This window comes from Camponotus vicinus, unplaced genomic scaffold (assembly GCF_025532165.1).
Source record: "Camponotus vicinus isolate PSW18456_S1 unplaced genomic scaffold, iyCamVici1.0 SCAF_1, whole genome shotgun sequence".
Classification (NCBI taxonomy): domain Eukaryota; kingdom Metazoa; phylum Arthropoda; class Insecta; order Hymenoptera; family Formicidae; genus Camponotus; species Camponotus vicinus.
This window is the reverse complement of record NW_028141945.1, coordinates 28,561,957-28,579,497: the sequence shown is the minus strand read 5'-3', so window position 1 is coordinate 28,579,497 and position 17,541 is coordinate 28,561,957. Positions and strand designations below refer to the sequence as shown.

General features: G+C 31.8%; 1 protein-coding gene across 2 annotated transcripts; it reads right to left on the bottom strand.

The window, feature by feature from the left end:
- Positions 1-4,818: 4,818 nt before the first annotated feature.
- On the bottom strand, positions 4,819-15,934 carry LOC145971898 (uncharacterized). 2 transcript variants are annotated; one of them, XM_083100019.1, is made up of 6 exons: positions 15,294-15,934; positions 14,427-14,483; positions 14,199-14,303; positions 12,619-13,448; positions 10,149-10,199; positions 4,819-10,055 (listed from the first exon to the last, which is right to left on the bottom strand). In XM_083100019.1, exons 1-6 carry the CDS (start codon positions 15,376-15,378, stop codon positions 9,216-9,218), a joined length of 1,968 nt encoding a protein of 655 aa, XP_082956145.1. In that variant the 5' UTR covers positions 15,379-15,934; the 3' UTR covers positions 4,819-9,215. The 2 variants fall into 2 exon arrangements, with proteins under 2 accessions (XP_082956145.1, XP_082956213.1); XM_083100087.1 differs by lacking the exon at positions 10,149-10,199.
- Positions 15,935-17,541: the final 1,607 nt, after the last annotated feature.

Below are 17,541 nucleotides of genomic sequence, written 5' to 3'. Positions count from 1 at the left end.
AAAAAGGAAACGTTGTATACATATATATAATATGTAATATATATAAACGTATACACACACACACACACACACACACACACACACACACACACACACACACGTTTTATATATATATATATATATATATATATATATATATATACACACATGTGTATATATATGTATGTATGTGTGTGTGTGTAATTTTATATATGTACAGGGTGAGCCATTTTAATTAACGCACGCAATTATTTCGGAAACAAAGCATTTTAGAGAAAAATGTTTCAGACAAAAGTTTTATGGTTTCGAGGAGGCCATAAGATGGTATCATTGGTTTGACCTTGAAGAGTTATTTGAAGGTCACATGAAGGTCACCTTCAATTTCTTAAATGGAACCTACTATGTGTCATTACATATTCTTGTAGCTTATCTCGATAGCTTTCCAAAACACTATAATTAAGTACCTTTTCGTTAAGTACTTTTTGAGTTATGAGGCTTGAAATAATTTCTTAATTTTACATAAACCGTAAAATATCTTGTAAAATATTCATTTTTCGATTATCTTACCTTAATACTTTTACGTACAAAATAATGAGAGGAATCAACTGGTGTAAAGAAAACACATAGTTGTTTTGAAGAAAAAATATATAATTTGCAATTAACAATTCCATATTTTTTCTTAAGAACAACTATGTGTTTTCTTTACACAAATAGTAGGTTCTATTTAAGAAATTGAAGGTGACCTTCATGTGACCTTCAAATAACTCTTCAAGGTCAAACCAATGATACCATCTTATGGCCCCCTCAAAACCATAAAACTTTTGTCTGAAACATTTTTCTCTAAAATGCTTTGTTTCCGAAATAATTGCGTGCGTTAATTAAAATGGCTCACCCTGTATATATATATATATATATATATATATATATATATATATATATCGTGTGTGTGTGTGTGTGTATACGTTTATATATATTACATATTATATATATGTATACAACGTTTCCTTTTTCTTCTCATGTTCGTATATTTTCTCTATATGAATGAAATTTATTTTTAATTTTTATAATGAATAGCACCCTTTCCCTTCCCCCGAAAATATATATTTACTATCTAGTATATGAAACTAGACTGCACTTCGAAATTGCACTTTTTTTAGTCATTTATATAAAAAAATAGTTTTTGTAAGATAAAAATATTTCAAATCATACTTATGGAATTTGACTATCTTGCGTAATTTTCTATTATCTGACTTATATATAAGAAATATTGGAAAAAATTAGAGAATAATATAATTATAAAATTGTAATAAAGTAAAAAGTTTGTTTAGAATATATACAAAAGTAATGTGCAATAAATATAGAAGTACATATGTATATGAGCGTGGACTTTTTGGCTGTTTATGAAAAGAATATCGGTCATTAATGATGTAATGATCGTAGTAATAGACACAAAAACAAGTTTATTGTACAAGCTCTTTCATAATAGTGACTAATCTAATCTCGATAGTAATGATTACGGAAAAGAGTCACATGACAATGTACATGATAAATACCTGAGAAAAACGTGATCACGAGAGCGAATCGAGTCGCACGCTATTATATCATTCGTATATCTTTTTTTTTTACAATGACCTCTACCTTTGTCATTAAGTGTAATTGAAACGTACATTTATATCTATAAAAATCGAAAACTCTTTTACCGAATAGCTACGACGAAGACGAGCAAGAACGCGAGGCGCACGCATAAAAAAAAGTAAAAGTTCACGCGTACACACTGAACACACTTTCTCTCTCTCTCTCTCTCTCTCTCTCTCTCGCTACAAGTCTCGCAAATATTCTACATAATCAGCACTTCAAAAACATTGCCGAAATGTGCATGCAGAAAGCCATCGTCACACGCATGCAAGAGTCGTATATAATTAAAAAACACTTTCCATGCACAAATCGTAACTAGCACAAATGGTTGTTTAGCTGACAAACAAATTTTATAAATATTGTGTTACTATTTACAATGTTTGTCAGTGGATTTAAAATTATATCAAATGGATGGGTAAGGGTATGTTTATTTGAAATATGGTTAAGAGCTTATAGAGAGAGCAAAATAATATATTTAGTAAGAACTTTACTCTCTTGTAAATATCCATTATTTTTTTTAAATTTATATATTTAATATATTATTAAGTAAAATGTGTACGCGAGAATTCTGCGCATTTTTAAAAGTAGAACAATTCTTCTCATTAGATGATTCTTTCTCCCTCTTTCTCTTTCTTTCTTACAATTTATTTAATCCTATAATTGTAATACCGATTTTTTAAATATATCATAGTAGATGCATTTTACAGTTCATCGCATTATCATATGTACAATATCATATATGCAAATCGTTGAGAAAATGTCACAAGAGATTTATATGAGGCTTGATGGAATTTATTTTCTTTTTATAGAAGAAGAGGGAAAGAGAAAGAGAAAGAGAGAGAGAGAGAGAGAGAGAGAGAGAGAGAGAGAGAGAATGTTGAGAAACATCGAGAAACGCGTATATCCGATTTCAAAAGACGACACTATTTTAGTGTATTTCTAATCTTATGTTCTTCTATCCTAAAAGGAAAAGACGCTTGCGGAGCCTAATTGGTAGATGTGTATATGTATTTTGGAATAACTTCTCCTTTTCCATGTCCGTGTGACAGTAGCAAAATTGTAAATATTGTGATATCCACTTTCATATTAATCTTTCTATCTCATATAATCCGTCAGTATTAATTATGTCAGTATAAATTATGTTACATAAATATTAATGATGTTTATAAATTTATACATAATAGAACATAATATTGTATAAAATAGTTTTTATTGACATCTGATTTTTAAGGTGAATTTTTTGGTATTTCTTAACTTTATGTTTCATTATGTCATGTGCAGTCTTCCTATGTTACGTAATTTTATTACATTAATTTTACTACGAGTAAATGAAATAATAAAAGTATACATATTTAGTCGACGGCAATGACCTAGACAGTGTGTTCCAAAAATAATATTTCAACAACGTTTTATTCTCTCTTAAAATTTTAAATTAATTTTTACTTAATTCAAATTACATGATTGAGAATTTAATTGAGATTATATGCCTAATAAAAAATTAAAAATAAATTAAATTTCATATTAAACTTCTGTTAAGAAACATTAAAACATTAACTAAGAGATGAGATGTGATCATTTAATAATGAAGAATAAAATTCCTACTGGCACACATGTTAAAGAATACATATCTGTATAACATCTTGTTCTAACTAGTATATATACAAAAAAATAAAATCCAAATAATTAAAAAAAATAAACGTTTTGACATTATATGGATACTATCAACTTTTAATATAAATGATTAAAATTTACACATCAATAATAGATAGCAAAATTATAAAATCTCATATAACTAAATATTTGTTAATTATATGCATTAATGTTCAAATAATTAACATATGGATAATAATACATGGATATGATATAATCGAAATATGTCATATTTACAATCAGTGATATGCAATGCAAAAAAGTGTATTTTTAAAAACAAATTTCTTGTATTTCTCTCCTTTCTTCTCACTCCTTCCTCCTCTCTCCTTATTCATATGTACCTTCCTAATATATTCTTACATAAATATTTACTTATTTATTTGTACATGAATATAGATAAAAAATAAACGGGTGTAAAGTAAACGGACAAATAAAAATATCAATTTACACAAATAAATATAAAACATATATTTAAATTAAATGCCACAAAATATCTTGCGCTTTGTAATAAATCTGAAGCCAGGGATTGTTCTCTTTTTCAGCTCTCCCACATGAAATTACAATGTCAAAGAGATAAATAGTTTAACCATCCATTCTATAATGGTAACGCATGCACACTTTTTCAACATGATATAAAGCAATATGTACCACCGATACGCTCTTCGGAAATTAAGTTTGAACATTATACGCGCTATTTGAAGAATCTATATAAAAAAAATCACTAAAAGTCATTGATAATCTAATTCATTGGACGAGTTCCTCTTCCCGTCTCATTGATATATTCAGTCTTAATCAGTTTATCAATCTACCGTACATATCATTCCACTGCACCACACAGTTTTACGCTGATAGAATTATTTAAAATACTAGTCATTTTATAACGTGCATGCGCACTAATGAGGCAAGAGGAAATTGAATCGAAGAAAAATCACAGACGATATATAGACGTCTGTGAGAAAAGTACAATTGTTACTTTTTTCTCTTTTCTATCTTCTCGCTCTTCTTTCTTAGAACAAAATAAAACTTTTTTTATGTAATAAAATGGTATAGTTTGCGCCCGAATATATTTCTTTGTAATTGTAAAACTAAGCAAATTTTAAAAAATTCATAGAAATTTTTCGGATTCTTAAAATTATTTTAAAATTTTCATCTTTATTTTCTTCTATTATGTCAGCAATATATGGAGTGTTTCACATAAATTGTTATACAGAGTATTATAAGATGTTTTTTTTTCTCTGAAACTTGATGTTATATACAAAAATGTTTTAGACAAAATTTATAGGGTTTTGAAGAAGAAAAAGTTGGTAATTTTAAATTTTAACTAAAATAACTTTTCAAGAACAACCTAGTGTTTTTAAATGAAACAATCTTAAATTCTTTTATACAAATTAATAAAAAGTAAAAGTTATAAAAATATGATGACTAAAAATTAAATATATATAGTTTAAGAGACATTCTATACTTTAACATAATCTTACATAAATTATGAAATAAACTTATATAATCTTACATAAATTATGAAATTTTTTAAAATATTCAATTTTTATCCTCTACTCTTATAACTTTTTGTGCCGAATATTGTGAGGTATTGATTTGTATAAAAATTAGGATAGTTACATTTAAAAACACTAGGTAGCAATTTTTACATGATCTTAGTTAAAATTCAAGATTATCAACTTTTTTCTCTTGAAATCCTATAAATTTTATCTGAAACATTGTTTTACATATTATACAAGTTTCGCGGAGAAAACATCTTATAATACTTTATATAAAACACCCTATATATAAAATAGAAAAAGTTTTATTATTTTAATTCTAATTAAAAAATGCATATGCGAATATATTTCAAGAACGGTATACAAAATAAATGGCAAAAATTTAATAATTTCTATAACTTTCTTTTTCGAGATTCGAAAGTTCCTTGCGAAATAAAAATTTCTATGAATCCTTTCGATTGACTTCTTTTTCACAAAATCAGTTTTAATTTTAGAAATTATAGCACGGCGATTAACATTCTCTGTGTTTTATATCGATAACAAGAGCATGAAAGCCAACGGAAAATGCGCCTTCTTAATGTCTTACAATTAATGAAATGATTATTGCTACAAACTTGTTTAATCGTGGACCGTATTATATTATTGCTCTTGAAATAGTTGTGAACAGTGATGTGAAAGAATTCTATGGCTTTGGTTGATTGAGCCAAACTTTTTAATCGGGATTCCTTATAATGATACTCGTTATCAGTGTCGCATCGTTTCTCAAGATCGATTTATCGATACAATCGTCTTGCGAGCAATGAACACTAAATGTGGTACATACATGGAGTGGTTTTTTAAGGAAACGGGAACCGATTGTTTGCGCATAGATATAGCGTTTATCATGCATTTCTAGCGAAATAAAGCTGCTTATTCGTCACCTCACATTGGAGAAAATAAAATTTCGAATCAAGAAAACCGCATTAAATTGTTGCGCAATTTTTATCGTTGACGTGATTCTCGTATTATATAGATGAAGCTAAGAAATCGAGAGAACCATATTTGATATTAAATACAATATTATATATATATATATATATATATATATATATATGCGGAATATTCGCATACTTATACGTACGAAATTACGTAGGCGAAATGCTCGTCAGAACAGTCGAAGTTTTAATGTCTGCGAGTTTCAATAGAGATCTTCTCCCTCTTTTCCCCTCCCTCTTTTTTTAACGCGCTTACATAGATATACATATGTATACATGTGTACATGTTATATATGTATTATTCTTACAAGTTCTCTTACACAACTATGCGGCTAATTGATATCCATAGGTACATGGATAATTAATTGCTTACATAATTTATGTACAAGTTATCACGGTTTCAGGTAGCCGAGAGGATCAGTGGCGATGATGTGAAGCATCGCTTTATACTGTGCGGTATATTGAAGAATTTAACATTCTTTTATATAACTTAACACGCGCGCACAAACATACAATACTTCTCTTCTTTTTTGTTCTACAAATAATCGCACATATTGGCCTAATTTTTATCATTTCCTAATTTTCGCTTACATTCATTAAGTTAAAGAAATCTATTTATTAATGCAAGCACGCAATTAAAAAACAACAAACAGTATTTTTTCTTCTTCTTCTAACGACAAGGCGAGAAAACAACGACGGAGACAGCACCAAAAAAGCATCTCTTACGAAAAAAAAAGTGCTATATTTTTGCCGTCGAACACAAAATAAAGACATATGTACAATTTTACCTTACTATAATCATTAATAAAATCAAATATCACAATCTATGATAAGAAGTATGCATATCCTGTATTCTGCCGCATTATTAACTTTGCGCGCTTTTCACTCATCATCAAGAAACTGCAGTACGCAAGGATGCAAATTATAACGAGTACGTATAAAAATAAATAATCATATTAGATGAAAATACAGCGGAATTGCTCACTAATCTACGTTTATAAGTCCGCAGACAAATCTACACAGTGGCTTACGATTTATTCAATCAATTGTTTACGCGAACAAAGCACTAAATCAAACTTATGCATATACATCGCAAAAAAATTTATGACATTTATATAGAATAGTGAAAAGAAAATTTGAAAAATTTTTAATAATTTGTATTGCGTTTGTATTATACGTATTGTAGTATACGTTTGTATTATAAATTCGTATTTATTGATTCACTATGATATGCTGCGCATAGAATAATTAGTATAATTATAGTATTTGAATAATACTATAACATTATTGTTCTCTTTAATAAAATATTAAAATATTAATCTAATTATATATGAGGAAAATCATACATCGAGCAACTTTTTGAGCAATATTTAATTCAAATTGTTAGTAACCTGATTTATATAAATCATTAAACTTTGTTATCTGTATTATTATCATGCTTTAATTTAATACGTTAATCGATTGCGTCGCGCAACTTTTCGCACTACACAGATTTGCACGGACTTTTACTAGCATTCGTATATACAAGTGAATGCAAACTTGCTATCATTGAAAGGGCAAACAGACACAAGTATTTTTTTACAAATATTTTTGTAAAAATAATTATTTGTGAGAAACAATGTTATTGCTTCAGATTAAAAAAATTATTTGTGATATATTATCGTATAAATCAATATCAATATATTTAATCAATATATTTAATATCATTGGAGGATTTTAAATTTTCATTTACTGGCCTCTTCAATTTGTATATTCGCAATTCTTTTAAGAGAAAAAAATATCACTCAATTTGTTCCTAATCGTAATACTTACATTGCGAACTAATCTCGTTACTTACCACGAAACTCAATAATGCAAAATAAAATCAAAAGTTAAAAAAAAATTCACTCGGAATTACGATTTTTCTATTTTAACCTTATGGCAAAAAATGGTAAAAAAAGAAACAAAGGTGTATGTAGAATATAACATCAAATAATGGCGCTCTTCTCATGTTCGTGAATATTCACATATGCAAGAGAGATAAAAGATCGTGAGATAAAAAAAATATATACATATAATGTGTATATATACTATATATACAATCTACACATTCATCTTATAAATTGAAATTCTTTTCATTTATGCAAAATCTGTATCTGTTTAGCCGCTAAACATTTTCCTATGTACAATATGAGACAATAATTAATTTGCGATCTATTTACAAAATTCCTGCACAATTTGATAAAAAAAACACAATATATGATTTATTTACAATGAAAATAATTGCTCAGAATTTTACCGGTCCATAAAACGCTATATGCAATTATTAATTTCTAATTTAATGAAAAAAAATCTTAGAAACATATTCAATAATTTACTAGGAATACGTTGGAAATGGACTTCAAGATATAAAAATAAAGGATATTTCATAAATCATGATATACTAAAGAGAAATTCTAAATAATTTCGACTCTTAAAAAAAAACTCAACATGATGATCAGAATAATAAAAGTAATTCTCGCATGATATAACGGTTTGATAAAAACAACTCCAACTACTTGAATAAAAATCACGAATGAACGTACATACATCGTCATCATGATCATCAATTGTTTTTGGCAAGAATATTTGACATTTAAATTGCAATGTCGCTTGATTTTATATCTGATTTATATCCGAAATATTTTCGATACACAAACGCAAACTCTTATATCTCTCTTTTATTCTTCAAGAGTATCTAGAAATCACTTAATAAACTAATTGCAGTTCTCTCTCATGATCATTACGAGATAGTCGTAACGCGAATAACTGAGAAAAGAGGATTGACGGAATGTTCTGCAACATTATAAGCCGTATAACAAATAAACACAACACACGGTATACTGTGTAGAGAATTATGTGCAGAAATTTATCCAATATCGCGATATTGTGTAAATCATTCATTCGCCGTTATCAAGATACACATTCTCATTCTTTTGTGTTTTCATCTTTTTTTCTCCATCTTACATTAAAAATTTAGTGAGTAAACGAGAGTGGAATACATACATCGATACCTATTCCTTCTCTTCATGGAGTTCCGTAAGAGTTTGGAGGTCTAGATACGAAATCCTTTCTCGAGATTCTAGGCGTTCGATGTACTCGTGATCTGATGTTAAAAGTTTCGTGTATCATGCGATATCGTACACGAAAGCGAAAGATTACATCGCATATCGAAGTTCGTGCGGAAACATTATCCAAGGCATCGCGGACAGATTTTTTGCGATCGATTACGCAAAATACTCACATTTATAGCGATGAATGACGAAAATAAGAACCCTTTCCCCCCCCTCCCCTTTCGATAGGCTGTGGACGTGACGTTGACTATGGTGACAACGACTAGGATGACGACGACAACGATGTGGGCGACGATGAAGAAAGAAAGGGTGATGTAGCTAAGGAAAGGAGGTAGACAAACAACGCCCGCGGCGTTCAGTCCTCAGCCCGGGGTGGGTGGGGTCTTGTGTCAGTGAATATTGAAATTGTATTGTTTGCGGCTGGACGAGAGACGAAGCCACCGGCTAACTGCCAATGGTTCCGGATGACAATTCGACCAGGAGATATCGCCAAAATGCGGATATGGCGACGGTGTAGTTGTCGCTTCGACCTGGATCGATGCGGATGTCGAATAATCCTGCGACGATAACTGCTCGTGATGTAATTTGCCATGCCTTTTCTGCTGTCGCGATGACATCGGATTCGCATGATTCAGTCTTTTGCCATTGATTTGACTTGCATGCTGTTGCTCCAGCTGTTCCACTGGCTTAAATAAATTCAAACTTGGCATAGAAGCTTGTATTTGCTGATAGTTCCTAATCGAAACGGGCGATTGCGACGAATGACTATTTGGTCGTGATTGTATCTGCATCATTAGCTGCGACTTGGCATCTTTGGTCGCAGTATAAATGGGAGAATATAGAGACATGGTTTCGGCATCGATATCCACCGGTGTCTCGCCCTCAAGCACTGTCGTAATCATCGTGGGCGGTTGCACGCAAGTGGTTGGCAGTGGCATCGATATGATCGGCATCGCGGTAGGCGTTGTAGTGCTCGGTATCAGAGTAGCAACGCCTGGCGATCCTTCGTTGTTTATGCCCGGCAACGGGGACAGCGACGGCAGCATCACAGATATCGGTCCCATCATCGAACCCGATTGTTGCTGCAACGTGCTGCCGCCGCCACCACTTCCATCGCCACCACCGCCGCTGTTACTGCTGTTGTTGTCGGTTGCGATGGTAGAATTGACCAGTGTGGACTCTAAACTCTGCAACTCCTCCGCATTGGCGAAATCTTCTTCGAGCTTGGTCTAAAAAAAAAGAAGAGTTGACGATTCGTAGAGTAAGAATCGTAGATCCCGGAGAAGGTGGCGTTTAAATGCCCAAAAGAAACCATGCCTTACAGGTTTAGTGGAGCCATGCGGGGCCAGACACCGATAAAGCAAATCAACAGCCTGCAATAACAAAAACAGAAAACAAGTATCAACCGACACCCTCTGTCTTTGCCTTTAACGCGAGGTAGCTCATTGTCGCGTCTTGACGCTGACTCGACTGGGTCGATCAATCCGTGTTTGTTAGCAGAATCGAACGATTTTCTTTATTTCTTTTTCATTTCTTTAAATATAAAATATTTCTCATATCTGAATAAATTTACCTACATATACATACACACACACACACGCACACAGGTAAATATATATATGACAACAGGTATATATAGGGGTGTGTGTGTGTGTGTGTGTATATATGACAAATTAAAAATATACAATTATCTAAATCTACATTTTATCTTTTAAAATAATTTTGATTTTTTATTATTCTGTTATTTATTTTAAAAAATTAAACTTTATAATATATATATATATATATATATATATATATATATATATATATACATGTATGTTTATAATATAATCTTTAGTTTAATTTAACAAGAAATATATCATATATCTATTATTTAGTATTACTGGAGTCCGGAAATGTACTATTATCATAAGAGAATATACGCGCATATATTGTCAGATAAATTTATATAAATATTAAAAATGATTTGTGAAACATATAAAATCGAAAACATATTAAAATCGTATAATGCAATTTTTTAAAAATAATGATTAGATAATGATTGGATTCGTTCCTATAGAAAATAAGTAGAAACCACGATATTATTTAATTTCGGACATGCCTTCTCTTAATTTTGATTGCTTGATAATCATTAAAATTCCTAGATTTCTTGAAAAAATACTTAATAAAAGATAACATCTCGCAATTATTTTTATTCGAGATATATTTTACAGAGTGAAATTCTAAATGATATATATACTTTAATTCTTTTAAATCGCATGAAAGACGTTTCTTGTCACTAAGATGCATAATTTTAAATTATTTCTTTTATTTATTAGTCTTTGTTTATGAGATTCACTCCCATAACATATTAACATTGTCAAGTTATGATCTTCGGTAATATTCAATAGAATTCAGGCTATTCATTGTTTATATTTAAAAAAATTATAAATACTTAAATTTAAATAAAGAATGTTTTTCGCAAAAACTTTGACAATGTATCATTAAAAATTTATCAAAAATAAAAAGTGAATACGCGAATGAAAGAGAAATGTGTATCAATATATATATATACCTATATCAAAAACTGTATAGTTCAATCTAATTCAATTTCAGATTTAAATCTAAAATTGAATTTTTAGAAGGAAAATTTTCATCTCTTCTACATCTATGCCTCAACTTTGCAATAATGAACAATTATTGAATTTTAAACAATCATTGAGATCAAAATATAGACTTAATGTATACATGATACCAATATATTTAATAAACACGTCTTTTTTTCATTTTATTTCTCAGAAAACGATTGTAATATAGTTGACAAAAAATTTTATTTTTTAGTTATTAAGCAATTTATGATATTTTTTTAATATCGTGGCAAAATAATATCTCCATTTAATAAAAAAATAAATTATAAGATATAAAAAATAAAAATGAAAATAAAATATACTTATATATAATGTTTATCATATAATTTTCTTCAAAATTTCAAGTCAAGTAGAAAAAAGTAAAATTTTAAATCAAGTAGTAAAAAAATAGAAAAGTGATATTTTAAAGAAAGTCAGAAAGTTTATCAGAAAGTTTTCTATATCATTCAACTATTGCAGCTATTTAAGATTTCACATTGCACTATATATATATATATATATATATATATATATATATATATATATATATATATATATATATATATATATATCAAAATGTGTGAAGGTGATCCGAGATTTTTTTTATGGATATTTTTAAAATAATTTAAGCTAGTTGGTTCTTCATCTAAGTAAAACTAATCTATCTTTTTACCGTAAAAAAAAAAAGATATTTCTATATTACTTTTTTAAAATCTGTTTTTCAATGTCTGACATTATAAAAGTATGCAGAAATGAAAGTTTTTTTCAAAGCATAATACAAAATAAGAGAACCAACATCATGCATAATATCTCAAACTTATCGAAAGCTATATAATAATTTTGACAGAAAAGTAAGAAAGCTACACATTTTTATTGTTCACATCTTTAAATATGCTGAGAGTAAAATATCCAACACAAAAGAGAAACTGTATTTATACACAAATTCGCCTCAACCACACTGATCAAATTGAAACTTTCATTTCATCGGCTACGCAAACAATCTCAGTCTTCCTAGCAAAGATTGCTCACGCAGAAGAAACTGATTATAGTAACACGGCGTGGCGAATAAAGAAGAATCACACCGAGGATACTACAGAAACGAGATCATGGGGAGCAAAGTGTGTACAAGAGTCTTAAATACAAAATATTGCGAGGGGAAGAAAAAAAGCAACCGTTCGCTTACCTTTGGCAGTGGATATGTGTCTGGCAGCGATAGTACAGGCGGCGAGCTCGGCGCTTCCGGCTCAGCGATGGATACTGGGGTGTTGGGAGTAAGGGGATTGTTCAGGCTAGATGCCGCGGCGACGGCAACGGTAGCGGTCGAAGATACGGTAACAGTGCCAGAGACTGTCATCTTTGTCGGTTGCCGGCTGCTGCTGCTGTTCGGCTGTTCTTTCGCAGCTCGATGCTCTGCAAGGAGCTTATCGAAGGTCTTGCTGCGACCAATGACCGTTCGGCGCAACGAGACAGTATGCGCCTTGCATGTGAGTGACCTGGTGCAAGGCTTGCCAGTCTCCTCGTTCCAAACGCCACAGTGTCGATCGGGATCATATTCGCGATCTTTGAGCAGTGAGCGGTCTGTTTTAAGTCTCTTGCGGCGAGGTTGATTACCGCCACCACTGCCGCTGCCACCGCCGCTGTTACTGTTGCTGCCACCGGTACCGGGGCTTTTGCCTGGACTACTACCGCTGTTGGTTGACACACCGACAAGATTCGAGGGACCGGGCACGTTAGGAGAGGTAGTTTGCACTGGGATCGACTCGAGGGGCGACCGAGGCGATGAGATCGGTAGCGAGCCACTCGCAGACAGATTCGCCTGATCCGTAGTACGCTTGACGATCGTATGATTCAGCTTTGCGCCACCAGCAGTGGGAATCGAAGAAGATGAAGGAGTTGGTAGCTGGATAGTTTTCTTCAGCTTGGACACCTTACAAAAAGGGGTTTTCGCAGGCGGTTTCACGACCGGATTCGAGGGAGGCGGAAAACTCGCTGTTCCGGAAGGATGGCGACACTCTGTGGCAAAATAGAAGATGTGTGTTTACAATTCTTATACCTGCAAATATATATACAAGCCGCTAATGAGTTGCAAGCTGAGAATTTTTGCAATTTGATGAATTATCTATACACAAAGCATAAATAAAACTATGTATACATATATATGTATACTATTGTATACATATATTTTGAACATGATTTTATCAATTATTTTAATTAGATTTTGATTTAATATTAAATTAAAAATTTTAAAAATTCAATAAAATTATATATATATATATATATATATATATATATATATATATAAAAGAACAATTAATAATAATGTAAAATATAATGTTATAAAATATAGTTTACAATTAGAAAAGTACATCTCATCTATTTCTAAAGCGCCAATATAACATACTACATAACATTAATTAATATAACTATAATTTTATTGAATCTTTTTCTAAGATTTAATATTCAAAATACAGATTTAAATCAAAATGCAAAATATAAATTAAGATAATAAAAGTAACTAATAATTAATACTTTACATTATAATCATAAATTATTAAAATTAGGAATCAAACTGTTTAATATTTATCTTTAAGCTAGAATATTGACTAAATAATTAAGATTTTTTACTATAATACATCTTATAGTTATTAACAGTTATAAAAGGCAGCTATATTTCTATATTCTATATTTTTTGTAGACACATTATATAAATTCACACATTTGTGCTATTATAAATTAATGTAACAATAAAAGGAAAATACATACCCATATGTTGAATAAAGGCTTGTGGTTTCACTATAGCATTGCATATTTCACATACCACTCCATAAAAATCATCCCTCTCTGGGCAGAAGCCATATAAATCAATATCTGAGAAACATTTTGTTAAATTAATATTATAGCAATGTATAAAATTGAGAGAACCAAATGTATTATTTTTATTATTGTGTATATTATTTTAAGATATAATATTGAGGATAAGCGAACAATTACCTTCTGCAGAAAGACGTGTGACTGAGCTTGATGGTTGGACTTCTGTTTCTTCATCGCCTAAAAGATATAATTTTATGATAGCACTAAATATTAGTCAACATAAAATTTATCTACATATTCCAAAAAAAACAATGATCTTTTTAATATAAAATATATATTTAATATAAAATATATATTTCATTACACAACAAATTAGAAATTTTATTTCTCTATATATTGCGGAAAGAGATTTAACACATTAATCCAAAAATATTATTTACACACTAGTTTATTATATTAACTGCACATAAAATCTATTAAAGAAATCATACATGTTAAATTTTCTAATTACACATGTGTGTGTGTATGTAAAATTATATGTATTTAACTATATGAGATTTCTTTCTGAGACTATTTCAAACCTAATATTTGAACAGAAATGTGAAATAAAGAACACAACTTTGTAGTAAGTTTTATTTTTTTATTTACATCTCGCATACATGCACAATTGCGGCTATACAGGATTCATCAATTTGCGAGGAAATGCCGCGTTTTTTTTTTTTCAACAATATCTCCCGTCTATTAAATCTATACGATATAATTATTTCCTCCTCGACGAATATGGTCAAGATTGTGTGACCCTCGCTCTCGCAAATTATTTACATATAAATTATCAGTCCTGAAAAATCATTCACGCGTAGACTCACGCCGGCAACGGGGGCGCGACGCGCGAGAAAACAGCGTGCCCGTCGCTCTTCCCCCCCCCCGATGCCGTTGATAAAGAAGCGTCGAAGTGAGGTTAGAGTACCGCGCGTCTCCGACGCCCGTCGCCGTCGAGGCCATCACGGCCGCGGGCGTACGGAGGATGGACAGATTTAGCGCACTTACTCAGCGGCTTGTCCCGTCCGATTCTTTCGATCCAGCTAGACCAGGGCTGGCCGTGAAAGAATGTTGGGCTGTCACTCCCCGACATTGCCAATGGCGCTCGCGTTCCGAGTGAAACACGGCGCGGTCCACGCGCGTAATACGTAGTACGTAGCGTGGTGAGAATGTTCTTTTTTTTCTCTTTTTCGGGGATCGCGTCGGGTCGCGTGGTGGACTATCAGGTGCGATGCAGCGATAATATACCCCGCGCGCTGTATCTACTGTTCTCTCTCGCTCCCTCCCCTCTCCTTGTCCTCTCCGCGTGCGCGTGCCGCACCGCGACCAGACGCATTTGCCTCTTGTCTTATCCACGTTCTCCTTTTCTCTTTCTCTCTACTTTGCCAGCTGTTCGTTCAACCGAGCCGCACATGCGACGAGAGAGAGAGAGAGAGAGAGTGAGTGAGTGAGTGAGTGAGTCTCATTGTAGCGGAGGTCTAAGAAAGAGAGAGAGAGAGAGAGAGAGAGATGCGATTTTAACTTTTAAATTTCGATTATCGTATATAATACTATCTCTCATATCCGCGTGCCGCGTGATTCTCTTCAGATGCCAAATTATATATACATATACACATACGCATACACACACTTCCAATTAGCGCACGCCGTACGCGCATCGAATACTGCGTATCATTGCGATAGCATTGGCCGGCCGTGACCTGACGTCACAAGCACGGGTAACATGCGCGAATGTCAGCCAATCGCAATAGTGCGTGCAGCGCTGCGCGTGGTTCATTGATGTGTCAACTGTTTGCATAGTGAATTGCGTTTGCGTCTCTCCAGCACTTTATTCCACTGTCATTCACATGCATGACTTCATTGATAAATTTGTATTGAGTAAAAACCATATGATGCCTCTTGCGTAAATTTTCCATAAATTAATTTTAATTTTCCTTTATTGGAAAGAATTAAATAGTATGTCATTAAATAATTATATATATATATATATATATACAGGGGTCTTCAAAAAGTCCCGGAACGCTAAAATATCTCGAAAACGATCAACTATAATGAAAAACATGTAAGGAACAAAGTTGTAGGACTAAATATAATGCACCTAATGATGATAAGAATTTGACCTTGGATGAAGTACTCAAGGTCATATGAAGGTCAAGTTGATTTTTTTAAATAGTTTTTTAAACCCCCTATTTTTTATTACTTATTCTTGTAGCTTATCTCGAGAGCTTTCCAAAACACTATAATAAACTATTTCTTCATCGAGTACTTTTCGAGTTATGAGGCTTGAAATAATTTCTTAATTTTACATAAACCATAAAATATCTAGTAAAATATTCATTTTTCGATTATCTTACCTTAATACTTTTATGCACAAAATAATGAGAGGAATCAATTGGTCTAAAGAAAAAACATAGTTGTTTCGAAGAAAAAAATATGTAATTGTTAATTGCACATTCTCTCTCTCTCTCTCTCTCACACACACACACACACACTGATTGCTACACTCATCGCGTATAGCAATCAGCTGATCGCGGCGAGTGCCCCATGTAATCGCCTTTATCGCGTCGTCCCTGCCTATCTCTCGTACCCTGGCGAAAATAAGAAACTTTATAAAGCGTTAACAACCGTTGAGTGAGGGTTTTCTGAGAGTTTATATGCTTTTCAAACTTTGTAAGAGCACTTACATAACGCTGTTGGGTTTTGAATGCTTATCAAACGCTGCAGTGTTGCAATTTTTGTTCTACAAACTCTTTATATAATGTTACATGAAAGTTTTGCAATGCTGAGGTAACATTTTTCAGAGTACGTTCAGTAAACGTTGATACATCTTCGTGTACAGAGTTTACTCAGACTTTTCAAACGTTTACGTTTACGCTATAACGTACAAACGTCTTTTAAACGCTGCAGTGTTGCAATTTTTGTTCTACAAACTCTTTATTAATCGTTTTTAAACTCTCGACGAACTTCCACAAACGTTCATGTAAACGCCAAACAAACGTCTCATTTTTGCCAGGGTACTCGTTCCGTAATTAGTTAACTATTTTTTTTTGTAGTTTAAAAACTAAGCTCCGGGCAAAATTTTGCAAGAGGAAAAATCGTCTTAGAATTCATTCAAGAATTTGATATTTTAAAGGCAAATGTTTGTTCAGAATCACCCTGTATGTATATACATACATACATATCCAGATAGCAAGCACACGTCATTTTGACGCGTCGTTTCAAATTGGTTATTTACTGACTATTCTTGACGTCACGA